The 13,767-nt window shown below is 36.0% G+C and overlaps 1 protein-coding gene across 5 annotated transcripts in view; it reads right to left on the bottom strand.

Annotated features, from left to right (window-relative positions):
* Positions 1–13,767, bottom strand: part of MRPL42 (mitochondrial ribosomal protein L42) — a 37,236-nt gene that overhangs the window by 14,716 nt on the left and 8,753 nt on the right. For all 5 annotated transcript variants that reach the window (XM_059934740.1, XM_059934737.1, XM_059934736.1 and 2 more), the window contains exon 5: positions 9,348–9,511. In XM_059934740.1, the coding sequence (XP_059790723.1) occupies positions 9,348–9,511 (164 nt within the window). The remainder of the gene's footprint in view (positions 1–9,347; positions 9,512–13,767) is intronic.

Below are 13,767 nucleotides of genomic sequence, written 5' to 3'. Positions count from 1 at the left end.
TGCTCCACAACAAGAGAAGCCACTGCAATAAGAAGATCGTGCACCGGAACGAAGAGTAGCCCCCGCTCACCACAACTAGAGAAGGCCCGCATACAGCAACAAAGACCCAATGCAACCAAAAATAAATAAAAATAAGTTTTAAAAAATGTTTAAAAAGATGTTATATATCTCTAATTATTAAATTCATAATGGGTCCCATTCTTCTGTTATAACTTTAAAATTGTGAAATATTTAGTAAAACATCCTTCTATATACTGCCTGATGTTTAAGAGGCACTAACATCTAGTAACCAACATTTGAAAATAGCTTACATTAATCCAAAATATATATATGTAGATACCAAATAAATACTTGTTGAGTATCAGTAATCACACATTAGCTTATTTAAAATTTTGAAAGATGATGCATCACAAGGATAATGCCTACAGATTAAAATTTTCTTTATATACATAAGCTAGCATCTGGAGTTTTTCTGTTGAACTCTTTATTAGGAGAGACATTGGGATAATCAATTGTGTCTAATTAAAGTCTGCTTATAGAGGGCAGACAGCAGAAGCAAGAAAAACTACAATCCTGCAGCCTGTGGAACAAAAACCACAGTTACAGAAAGATAGACAAGATGAAAAGGCAGAGGGCTATGTACCAGATGAAGGAACAAGAAAAAACCCCAGAAAAACAACTAAATGAAGTGGAGATAGGCAACCTTCCAGAAAAAGAATTCAGAATAATGATAGTGAAGATGATCCAGGATCTCGGAATAAGAATGGAGGCAAAGATTGAGAAGATGCAAGAAATGATTAACAAAGACCTAGAAGAATTAAAGAACAAACAAACAGAGATGACCAATACAATAACTGAAATGAAAACTACACTAGAAGGAATCAATAGCAGAATAACTGAGGCAGAAGAACGGATAAGTGACCTGGAAGACAGAATGGTGGAATTCACTGCTGCGGAACAGACTAAAGAAAAAAGAATGAAAAGAAATGAAGACAGCCTAAGAGACCTCTGGGACAACATTAAACGCGACAACATTCGCATTATAGGGGTCCCAGAAGGAGAAGAGAGAGAGAAAGGACCAGAGAAAATATTTGAAGAGATTATAGTCGGAAACTTCCCTAACATGGGAAAGGAAATAGCCACCCAAGTCCAGGAAGCGCAGAGAGTCCCATACAGGATAAATCCAAGGAGAAACACGCCGAGACACATAGTAATCAAAGTGGCAAAAATTAAAGACAAAGAAAAATTATTGAAAGCAGCAAGGGAAAAACGACAAATAACATACAAGGGAACTCCCATAAGGTTAACAGCTGATTTCTCAGCAGAAACTCTGCAAGCCAGAAGGGAGTGGCATGATATACTTAAAGTGATGAAAGGGAAGAACCTACAACCAAGATTACTCTACCCAGCAAGGACCTCATTTAGATTTGATGGAGAAATCAAAAGCTTTACAGACAAGCAAAAGCTAAGAGAATTCAGCACCACCAAACCAGCTCTACAACAAATGCTAAAGGAACTTCTCTAAGTGGGAAACACAAGAGAAGAAAAGGACCTACAAAAACAAACCCAAAACAATTAAGAAAATGGTCATAGGAACACACATATCGATAATTACCTTAAACGTAAATGGATTAAATGCTCCAACCAAAAGACATAGACTGGCTTAATGGATACAAAAACAAGACCCATATATATGCTGTCTACAAGAAACCCACTTTAGACCTAGGGACCCATACAGACTGAAAGTGAGGGGATGGAAAAAGATATTCCATGCAAATGGAAATCAAAAGAAAGCTGGAGTACCTATACTCATATCAGATAAAATAGACTTTAAAATAAAGAATGTTACAAGAGACAAGGAAGGACACTACATAATGATCAAGGGATCAATCCAAGAAGAAGATATAACAATTATAAATATATATGCACCCAACATAGGAGCACCTCAATACATAAGGCAACTGCTAACAGCTCTAAAAGAGGAAATCGACAGTAACACAATCATAGTGGGGGACTTTAACACCTCACTTACACCAATGGACAGATCATCCAAAATGAAAATAAATAAGGAAACAGAAGCTTTAAATGACACAATAGACCAGATAGATTTAATTGATATATATAGGACATTCCATCCAAAAACAGCAGATTACACGTTCTTCTCAGGTGCGCATGGAACATTCTCCAGGATAGATCACATCTTGGGTCACAAATCAAGCCTCAGTAAATTTAAGAAAATTGAAATCATATCAAGCATCTTTTCTGACCACAATGCTATGAGATTAGAAATGAATTACAGGGAAAAAAACGTAAAAAAGACAAACACATGGAGGCTAAACAATACGTTACTAAATAACCAAGAGATCACTGAAGAAATCAAAGAGGAAATAAAAAAATACCTAGAGACAAATGACAATGAAAACACGACGACCCAAAACCTATGGGATGCAGCAAAAGCAGTTCTAAGAGGGAAGTTTATAGCTATACAAGCCTACCTCAAGAAACAAGAAAAATCTCAAGTAAACAATCTAACCTTACACCTAAAGAAACTAGAGAAAGAAGAACAAACAAAACCCAAAGTTAGCAGAAGGAAAGAAATCATAAAGATCAGAGCAGAAATAAATGAAATAGAAACAAAGAAAACAGTAGCAAAGATCAATAAAACTAAAAGTTGGTTCTTTGAGAAGATAAACAAAATTGATAAGCCATTAGCCAGACTCATCAAGAAAAAGAGGGAGAGGACTCAAATCAATAAAATCAGAAATGAAAAAGGAGAAGTTACAACAGACACCGTAGAAATACAAAGCATCCTAAGAGACTACTACAAGCAACTGTATGCCAATAAAATGGACAACCTGGAAGAAATGGACAAATTTTTAGAAAGGTATAACCTTCCAAGACTGAAACAGGAAGAAACAGAAAATATGAACAGACCAATCACAAGTAATGAAATTGAAACTGTGATTAAAAATCTTCCAACAAACAAAAGTCCAGGACCAGATGGCTTCACAGGTGAATTCTATCAAACATTTAGAGAAGAGCTAACACCTATCCTTCTCAAACTCTTCCAAAAAATTGCAGAGGAAGGAACACTCCCAAACTCATTCTATGAGGCCACCATCACCCTGATACCAAAACCAGACAAAGACACTACAAAAAAAGAAAATTACAGACCAATATCACTCATGAATACAGATGCAAAAATCCTCAACAAAATACTAGCAAACAGAATCCAACGACACATTAAAAGGATCATACACCACGATCAAGTGGGATTTATCCCAGGGATGCAAGGATTCTTCAATATACGCAAATCAATGTGATACACCATATTAACAAATTGAAGAATAAAAACCATATGATCATCTCAATAGATGCAGAAAAAGCTTTTGACAAAATTCAACACCCATTTATGATAAAAACTCTCCAGAAAGTGGGCATAGAGGGAACCTACCTCAACATAATAAAGGCCATATATGACAAACCCACAGCAAACATCATTCTCAATGGTGAAAAACTGAAAGCATTTCCTCTAAGATCAGGAACGAGACAAGGATGTCCACTCTCACCACTATTATTCAACATAGTTCTGGAAGTCCTAGCCACGGCAATCAGAGAAGAAAAAGAAATAAAAGGAATACAAATTGGAAAAGAAGAAGTAAAACTGTCACTGTTTGCGGATGACATGATACTATACATAGTATAGTATATATAGTATATATAGTATATACATAGAGAATACTAAAACTGCCACCAGAAAACTGCTAGAGCTAATTAATGAATATGGTAAAGTTGCAGGATACAAAATGAATGCACAGAAATCTCTTGCATTCCTATACACTAATGATGAAAAATCTGAAAGAGAAATTATGGAAACACTCCCATTTACCATTGCAACAAAAAGAATAAAATACCTAGGAATAAACCTACCTAGGGAGACAAAAGACCTGTATGCAGAAAACTATAAGACACTGATGAAAGAAATTAAAGATGATACCAACAGATGGAGAGATATACCATGTTCTTGGACTGGAAGAATCAACATTGTGAAAATGAGTATACTACCCAAAGCAATCTACAGATTCACTGCAATCCCTATCAAATTACCAATGGCATTTTTTACGGAGCTAGAACAAATCATCTTAAAATTTGTAAGGAGACACAAAAGACCCCGAATAGCCAAGGCGGTCTTGAGGGAAAGGGATGGAGCTGGAGGAATCAGACTCCCTGACTTCAGATTATACTACAAAGCTACAGTAATCAAGACAATATGGTACTGGCACAAAAACAGAAACATAGATCAATGGAACAAGATAGAAAGCCCAGAGATTAACCCATGCACCTATGGTCAACTAATCTATGACAAAGGAGGCAAAGATATACAATGGAGAAAAGACAGTCTCTTCAATAAGTGGTGCTGGGAAAACTGGACAGCTACATGTAAAAGAATGAAATTAGAACACTCCCTAACACCATACACAAAAATAAACTCAAAATGGATTCAAGACCTAAATGTAAGACAGGACACTATAAAACTCTTAGAGGAAAACATAGGAAGAACACTCTTTGACATAAATCACAGCAAGATCTTTTTTGATCCACCTCCTAGAGTAATGGAAATAAAAAGAAAAATAAACAAATGGGACCTAATGAAACTTCAAAGCTTTTGCACAGCAAAGGAAACCATAAACAAGACGAAAACACAACCCTCAGAATGGGAGAAAATATTTGCAAATGAATCAACGGACAAAGGATTAATCTCCAAAATATATAAACAGCTCATTCAGCTCAATATTAAAGAAACAAACACCCCAATCCAAAAATGGGCAGAAGACCTAAATAGACATTTCTCCAAAGAAGACATACAGATAGCCATGAAGCACATGAAAAGATGCTCAACATCACTAATTATTAGAGAAATGCAAATCAAAACTACAATGAGGTATCACCTCACTCCTGTTAGAATGGGCATCATCAGAGAATCTACAAACAACAAATGCTGGAGAGGGTGTGGAGAAAAGGGAACCCTCTTGCACTGTTGGTGGGAATGTAAATTGATACAGCCACTATGGAGAACAATATGGAGGTTCCTTAAAAAACTAAAAACAGAATTACCATATGACCCAGCAATCCCACTACTGGGCATATACCCAGAGAAAACCGTAATTCAAAGACACATGCACCCGAATGTTCATTGCAGCACTATTTACAATAGCCAGGCCATGGAAGCAACCTAAATGCCCATCAACAGACGAATGGATAAAGAAGAGGTGGTACATATATACAGTGGAATATTACTCAGCCATAAAAAGGAACGAAATTGAGTCATTTGCTGAGACGTGGATAGATCTAGAGACTGTCATACAAAGTGAAGTAAGTCAGAAAGAGAAAAACAAATATCATATATTAATGCATGTATGTGGAACCTAGAAAAATGGTACAGATGAGCCAGTTTGCAGGGCAGAAGTTGAGAAAGAGATGTAGAGAACGGACATATGGACACCAAGGGGGGAAAACTGCGGTGGAGTGGGGATGGTGGTGTGCTGAATTGGGCGATTGGGATTGACATGTATACACTGATGTGTATAAAATTGATGGCTAATAAGAACCTGCAGTATAAAAAAACAAACAAACAAAACAACTAATACTAAACTTTCATTGGGTTATTTGTATGGAAATATGTTAATATAAATGTTTCAGACATTACATGAAATTTCTAAAAATCTTATATTTGTATTTGTATGGAAATACGTATGGAAATATGTTAATATAAATGTTTCAGACATTACATGAAATTTCTAAAAATCTTAAAAAAAAAAAAAAAGTCTGCTTGTAACTGAAAGTGCCTAGAAATCCTGATGGGACAAGACATACTACAGAGATTAAATTAATTAGCAGTCAAAGCTAATTAGCAGTAATAAGATTAAATAAGTAATAAGATTAAACATAGGTGGGGTACTAGACAAAAATGTCTGGAGATAACATGTTTGGTTTTAAGACTCCCCAATGGTCTTCTTGCCTTCAGTCTTGCCCCCTTCATGTTACACATCTACAGAGGATATTCATAACTTTAGCGATTTGGTTATGAACAAAAGATGGCAAAAAAACTGCAGCAACATGAAACATGCAGGAAAGAAACAGGTACTGAAAGCCATTATAGAAAAATTTCAAGGTGGGGCCTGAACTAAAGTATCTACCTAATGGGACAGAAATAAAAGATAAACATGAACAATGTTATGAATCACGGAAAGAAATCTTAGAATACAGCAGTGATTTAGATACATGGCTATATAATGGCTTGCTAATTTGTTTTCCCATAACCTAACTTACAATTACAAGGAGGGAAAAACCCAGACTGCATGCATAAACAAAGTGGATACTAAATAAGAAAGAAAAATCAAGGAAGGGGACATAAAACAGATGCAGAAATTGAAAGACACTATGGTGGTCAAGAGATGAATGGATAAAGAAGATGTGGTAAATACATACAATGGAATATTACTCAGCCATAAAAAAGAACGAAATTCTGCCACTTGCAGCGACGTAGATGGACCTAGATAGTATTATGGGTTTTTTTTTAAACTTTAGTTTTATTTATCTATTTATTTTTTGCCACGCAGTGTGGCTTGCGGAATCTTAGTTCCTGACCAGGGATTGAACCTATGCCCTCAGCGGTGAAAGCGTGAAGTCCTAACCACTGGACCACCAGGGGATTCCCAGTATTAAGTTTAGTGAAACAAGTCAGACAGAGAAAGACAAATATTCTATGTTATCACTTATATGTGAAATCTAAAAGTAAAACAAACAAATGTATATAACAAAACAGAAACAGAAGACTCACATAAATAGCAAACAAACTAGTGGTTACCAGTGGGGAGAGAAAAGGGGACGGGGCAAGATAGACGTATGGGATTAAGAAACACGAACTGCTATGTATAAAATAAATAAACAACAAGGATATATTGCACAACACAGGAAAATATAGCCATTATTTTGTATTAACTTTAAATGGAGTATAATCTATAAAAATATTCAATCACTATGTTGTACACTAATAATGTAACATTGTAGGTTGACTGTATTTCAACAAATAAATAAAAACAAATATTGTTTTACCTTAAAAAAAAAAGGCACTACAGGGGACTTCCCTGGTGGCACAGTGGTTAAGAATCCGCCTGCCAATGCAGGCGACACGGGTTCGAGCTCTGGTCCGGGAAGATCCCACATGCCGCGGAGCAACTAAGCCCGTGTGCCACAACTACTGAACCTGTGCTCTAGAGCCCATGTGCCACAACTACTGAGCCCGCGCGCCTAGAGCCCGTGCTCCACAACAAGGGAAACCACCACAATGAGAAGCCCGCTCCCACTCGCCGCAACTAGAGAAAGCCCGCATGCAGCAATGAAGACCCAACAGAGACAAAAATAAATACATAAAATAAATAAATTTATTTTAAAAAAAAAAAGGCACTACAGTGGCCAAAAAAAATCACAGATTTTTTCCTTGGGAAATTGATACAGAAATATCACTTTTACTACGGAAAGATTATTAAGGGAGGGGCTTTTTAAGACAGGAAAAGAAGAGCTGTGTTTTGTTGTAATGAATTTAAAAGTTTGGACAGATATCTAGTTAGTAATATTCTAAGAACATTGACATTGGGAATAAGGCTGAGGAAATTAAAAAATGTATAATGGAGCAGGTTGCATGTCATCTATATAATGAATGTAATTGAAGCTCTCAGAACAAATTTTAGCAAGACATGGAGTATAAGGCAGAGCCCTGAGGAATCTCTATTGTTAACTACAGATAAGGGAGAAAGTACCTTCTAAAGAGAAACTAAAAATGTAAACCAAGCTCCAGGTCCATACATGCAGCTGCTTTCCGAATTGCTCCCCACCAGATGATCCACAGAGTCTTCAGACCCAACATAACCAACAATAGGTTTATCTTCCTCACTCTCTGTTTCCCCGCTTGTATGAGTGGCACCACCATCTACCTGAACACCTCTGTCAGAAACTTGAGAGGTCTCCTACCTCTTCCTTATCTCTCCCTACCCACATCAAGTCCGGTGAACTACTGCTGTTAACTACAGTTCTTAAACATAGTCCTCTCTTTAACTTTCCCCCTTTCTGTTCCCGTTGCTGGTCCTTTCATGTAGATCTTCAACAAATTTCACCTGGACTATTGTAACAGTTTCATAGCAAGTCCCTCTGACTCCAATCTTTCCATGCATCACCTTATCCCAAATACAGAACCTACTTAAGGATTTCCTAATGCATAAACTTTGGGGATGTCAGTTTGATTCTTAGAATTTGGCAATGAAAATAAAACCTAAACTCCTCAGCACAACACAAAATCCTTCATAAGACCCTTTTTACATTCCCTCCTCATATTCTGGGTCCCATCCAAGCTGAACTACTTGCAGTTTCCCCAGCTTACTCTATGACATACTGTTCTCAGCCTGTGAAGCCTTTTCCCCATTCTCCATGGCTAACTCCTAACCATCCTTCAAATGTCAATCTCTTGATTTGTTTATTTACTCTACTATCTTCCTTCCTTGACTATAAACAACTTACAAACAACGATTGTGTTTTTGATCACCCATCACTTCAAGCAGCTGAATGACTGCATATTCATTAATTCCATAAGCATGTCCTGCCATAAATGTGCCAGCCCAGTGCTAGTTACTGGGTGAATAAAAGCAAAGTGAATAAAACAAGTGAATAAAAACAAAGTTTGCTCAAACAAACAATTTTAAAAAGCCACTTCTTAGTTTTAGTTTCTTAGTTTAGTAGGGAATAAGATAGATATGAAAGAAATAAGAATCAAAAGAAGTAAACAAATTAAAGCCAGAGTTAGATACGAGGTAAGAATCAATGTAATAAAATGTGAGTACTTGGAAACAGAGGGGCAACTGTAGTTCCTAAAGGAACTGAAAAATATATATACTGCCCAATCATTTGCTGTACCCCAATTTTTTCTGCAATAACTCAAAATCTGTTAAATAAATGGATAGAGGGCTGAGGACAAGATCAAGTATTCATTAAGAAGATGAATAAAAACAATACATAAAATGACTACATCACAGAATGGAAAAATTTTCAAGAACTCTTGCAAAATTCCCTGAAAGCTTTGGTTAAACTCCCCCACTAAAATAAAGGAAAAGAAGTACTATTTCATTTTAGCTACTCTATATATGTAGATTTAAAAATACAATTTAATAGGTGATCATACTGGGTGTTAATTCCTTCATGCAAAGTACAACCTCAGAAGTTTGTTAACAGAAGGAAACTTATGTATTTCTTTAGTGTTCAGTGAGAGTTGAAGAAGAAAAGAAAATAGAACTTACTGTCCACGAGGATACCAACGGTGTTTAGTAGTAAAGAACATTTTGCTAAGTTGTTCTATCATGGGTCCTTGCTCTAAGTGTTCACCTTTTTCTTCTAATCTGGTTTTCAGCACTAGATCATGTGTTTCTTCATTATTCTGCACAGGATCTGGCCGAGGGATAGGCTGCAAAATCATCAGCAATGAACAACATCAAAATGTAGGAATGTTAGCCAGCATCTGATTGAGTTTACAGTAAAATAATTACCACACTGAGTACTTCATTATCGTACCTAAAGGTGGGTAAATAAGTCATCAGAACAGTTTCACTCAGTTGCACTTTTCATTAAAGAATCAGAATTTTTTTTTTGGCCACACCATGCAGGATCTTAGTTCCCTGACCAGGGATCGAACCCATGCCCCCTGCAGTGGAAGCACAGAGTCCTAACCACTGGACCGCCAGGGAATTCCCCAGAAATATTTTTCTTCTCATATCAAGTTTTGGGTTTCCTTTCCAATAATAAAGTTCTTATTTAAAGTTATTTTCCCCCAATAATAAAGTACTTATTACTTTAGTTTCTATTTCTCAAAACTATAAATTGTGCCCATTATTATTTTTTAACTTAAAAGTTTAGTCTCTACCTTGCATACCATTAAAGTAAGAGACAATGAAAAACCTTTAATAGAAAATGACATTTCTTATATCCAAAAGAAGCAGGAAATTTTTCAATGTTTTCATTTTAGGTGCCTGAAATGCCATCAAATGATGCTTTATGGTAATTCGAGTAGTTTTTTCCCCCAAAGACATTAATTACTAAAAAAATCTCATCTCCTCCCAACACATGAGTGATATAACATATGCCCATCAGCAACGCTGGCTGACTAAAGCCCTTAAAAATCAGTGTCTTGGAAAGTCAAGCTACCTGTATTTTAAATATTAAGTGATAACATATGTAACACAAGACTGTAACATTGCCTTGCTTTACAAATACCATATATATGTATTACAACACAATGAAAACCTGAATTTACCATCAAAAAGGAAACAATTCAAACACAGATGTCTTTACATTCACACACTGTTAATGACAACCGCTACATTCTACCACTGTACTGAATGTTACAGCATAGATTCATATTTATTTAGTTTATGTACATGAAAAAATAAAAGCTCTTTAGAAGGCAATATATAAGTACATGATGGTGGCACAACTGACTAAGTACTATAGAGATGCAAATTAACAAAGATATTAGTGAGAAATAGAACAGGAGCCAAGTCAGAGCCTTGTCACAGAGTGCAGAATGAATTCTAGAAGGAATAACAAACATTATAAATAAAGCAAAGTAGGTAAAAACATACAATAAGCAGGTGATCTTAAAAAATGGATCTCGAGAAATCAGATTATGAAAAGCTTTCAAAGTTAGATTTAAGTGTAACAATTTGATTTAAGTAGAAATAAGGAACCACTTCCTTAGTGTGGGAGGGAATAAAGAGAAAGTATAATGAAGAGGTCAAGAATTGGGCTTTGGTCAATAACTACTATCTCTGTGACCTTGGAATAGTTATTTAAGCTCTTAATCTCCCTTACTCCCTAAGGAGTAATTATCTACCTAATAAGGGTTTGATGAGGATTAAGTGAAATAACATGCTGAGCTGTCCCTCATACTCTTTGAGTTCAACAATGGTAGGTAGCTGTTAACATTTATTTTAAGGCCTCAAACAGGAAAACAGTGATATAAATTTATTTAAAGAAAAAGCGCTCCTTAGACATTTTAAGTAATTTTATATGATCATCTCTTACATGTAGAGTGAAATATTAATATTTAAGTGTCTTTGCAAGTTACTATCAGACCCTGAGGTATACTAGCAAAGGCTAGATTAGAGCCTATAGTTTTCTTTTAGGTTACTATACTTGTTGCTAAAGATCAAATGTTTTAACTATTATCAAACAGTTATTTTCAAGTGTTAATAAATGTTCACTGTCTCTCTTCCTATTCCCAACAGGCTCAATTCTAATATATCACAAATTCTCTCTGCTTTGTATTTCTTTTCCAGGCACACAGATAAAAGACATTGGAATTAATGGCTTCTTCGAAGTCTAAACCAAAAGCCTCTGCAGACTCAGAACTGATTTTTAGGTTGTATTTGATCTCCTTGATCAAACTTCAAAGAAAGGGTACATGAATATTTCAGTAAAAGGTAAAAACTAAAATAAAACTGAATTTCAACTGTAAAAAAAACATTCAGAACTGTCATCCTGAATTTCCCTTGTTTTTCTTAAGAATTTTCAAATTTGACTTTTGAAATTTTCCACCTAATCAACCACTAAAAAGAATTTCCTAGTACTTACATTTTTACTTTATTTTTCCAAATCATTATTTTTTTGCCCCTGGTTTAAAATCTTTATCTTCCTAAACCAGAAATCCTGAATTTTAGAAAAATATTTTTAGTTTTAATAAAACACATACCTGGCCGAAACAGAAAGAAGGATCTTTTTACCTGGATCCATGGAAAATAATCAACATCTTTTAGATTCAAATGTAAATTACCAGAAAACCAAAGATACAAATCATCTTAACTTTCCTAAAGCCAGTGTCAGTAGGTGTTTCTACTTATGACCAGGATCTCTGTATGCAATATGCTTTCCAGGGCCTAGAGAATGAAAGGGTCCACTAGAGTTGCAGCTACTTCCTTGAGAAAAGAAGAAAATCAAATCTAAATTTTAAGTCACCTTTAAATATAGTTATTTAATGTTATGTACTACCTTCATGAAATTTGTAAATCTGGATTCAAAAAGAACATATTTTAACAGTAATATGTTTTCGAGAATGTTTCTTATTGTAAATAAAGTCCAATCTATAATTTATTACTTGAGAAACAAAAAATTTCCATGCTTCTCCATGTAAATATCTCTTAGCCTTAAAACAGAAAACGCTTAAGCATGAAAAGAGAGAGCCAAATTTATTTATTTAATCAACAATAGTTATTGTGCACCTACCAAGTATAGGTATTATTCCAGGTGCTGAGGATATAGCAGGGAACAAAACAGACAATGCCCTGTCCTCATGGAGCTTACATTTTAATGGAGGGAGACAGACAGAAAAGCAAGAAAATATCCAGTGCGCCAGAAATGATAAATGCTATTAAGAAAAGTAAAGCAAAGTGAAGGACAATAGGGATTCCAGGGGCAGGGGTACTATTTTAAATGTAATGGCAAGGAAGGTCTCTAGGTAACAAATAAGGAAAGATCTTAAGGAAAGATCTAAAGGAAAGGGAATAAACTATGAGGATTTCTGGGGGAAAAGCATTCCAGGCAGAGGAAGCAGTAACTATAAAGGCCCTGAGGCAGGAGCTTCCTAAGTACTTACCTTAAAGAACAGCATGGAGGCCAGTGTGGTAGCAGTAGAGTGATTAGTGTGAACTGACAGGAGTGATCTCCTAGACTAGAGAGAGGAATACTGAGGACATGGGAGAGGAGACAACTGATACAACAAAGGGAGTTCAACAGAAAAAGAGGCAGGGAGATGGGTATGTATGCCAGGGAGTGATTATGATGATGACCATGGAATCTATGCTGGGTAAGGAAAGAAGTGAGAATGTACAAGATACATGAAGGACTGTGAAAAAGTGGTTCAATCAATTGATGCAGGTCTTAATGAGGGGATGAATAATTCCTGAAGCTGGGAAACTAGAGGGAGTTGGTAGTAAGCTAGTGGAATTCTTAAAAATCTAGATTGGGAGGAAGGAGTAGGAGTTATTTGTGATTAAAACATCTCTAGGGTACAACCACAGGATTGGGGGGCTCCACTCCCATGCGGAAAAAAGATCAAAAAGTAAGAGGCTGGGGTAGTAGACAGATCATCTACATGGACACTGAAATAACAAAGAATTAGGACACAGTGTTGGAGAGTGTGAGAGTACATCTAAAATCTTCAAAGAAGAGTGGAGGGATGGGGGACACGTGAGGGTGAGGAGAAGTGAATTGCGGGATGACAGATAACAGCAAAAGAAAAAAGATAAGTAGATGGTATGGTTTAATGATACAAACTACAAAGCTAGAAATTGTTAGGGAGGAGGAAAGATGATCTGGATATGACAGTGAAGAGCCACAGGGACACCTATTCCATCTCTACGCTCAGTAGTAAAAGGGTTTAGGAGAGAAAAGCACAACTACTTAAGAGTGCTAGGGAAGCAATGACACCAGGGTACAGCCAAGTTTCTGTTAGAGTCAGAAGGTGAAGGCAACATTCTGGAAGAAGTTAAGGTTATGAGAGATTTTAATGATGATAATAAGTTCTAAAAGTACAGTGGAAAAGTTTTGAGAGTTGGGAAGGATAGGAAAAGCATCAGATTCAGGGATGCAAAGAGCCATATGGGGATGAGAGTTTGGATACTGAGAAATGACCACACAGTCCTGGGCTTCTTAGTATAAACTGCTAAA

Source organism: Balaenoptera ricei, chromosome 10 (genome assembly GCF_028023285.1).
Source record: "Balaenoptera ricei isolate mBalRic1 chromosome 10, mBalRic1.hap2, whole genome shotgun sequence".
Taxonomy (NCBI): Eukaryota; Metazoa; Chordata; class Mammalia; order Artiodactyla; family Balaenopteridae; genus Balaenoptera; species Balaenoptera ricei.
This window is presented reverse-complemented; position numbering and strand designations above follow the sequence as displayed.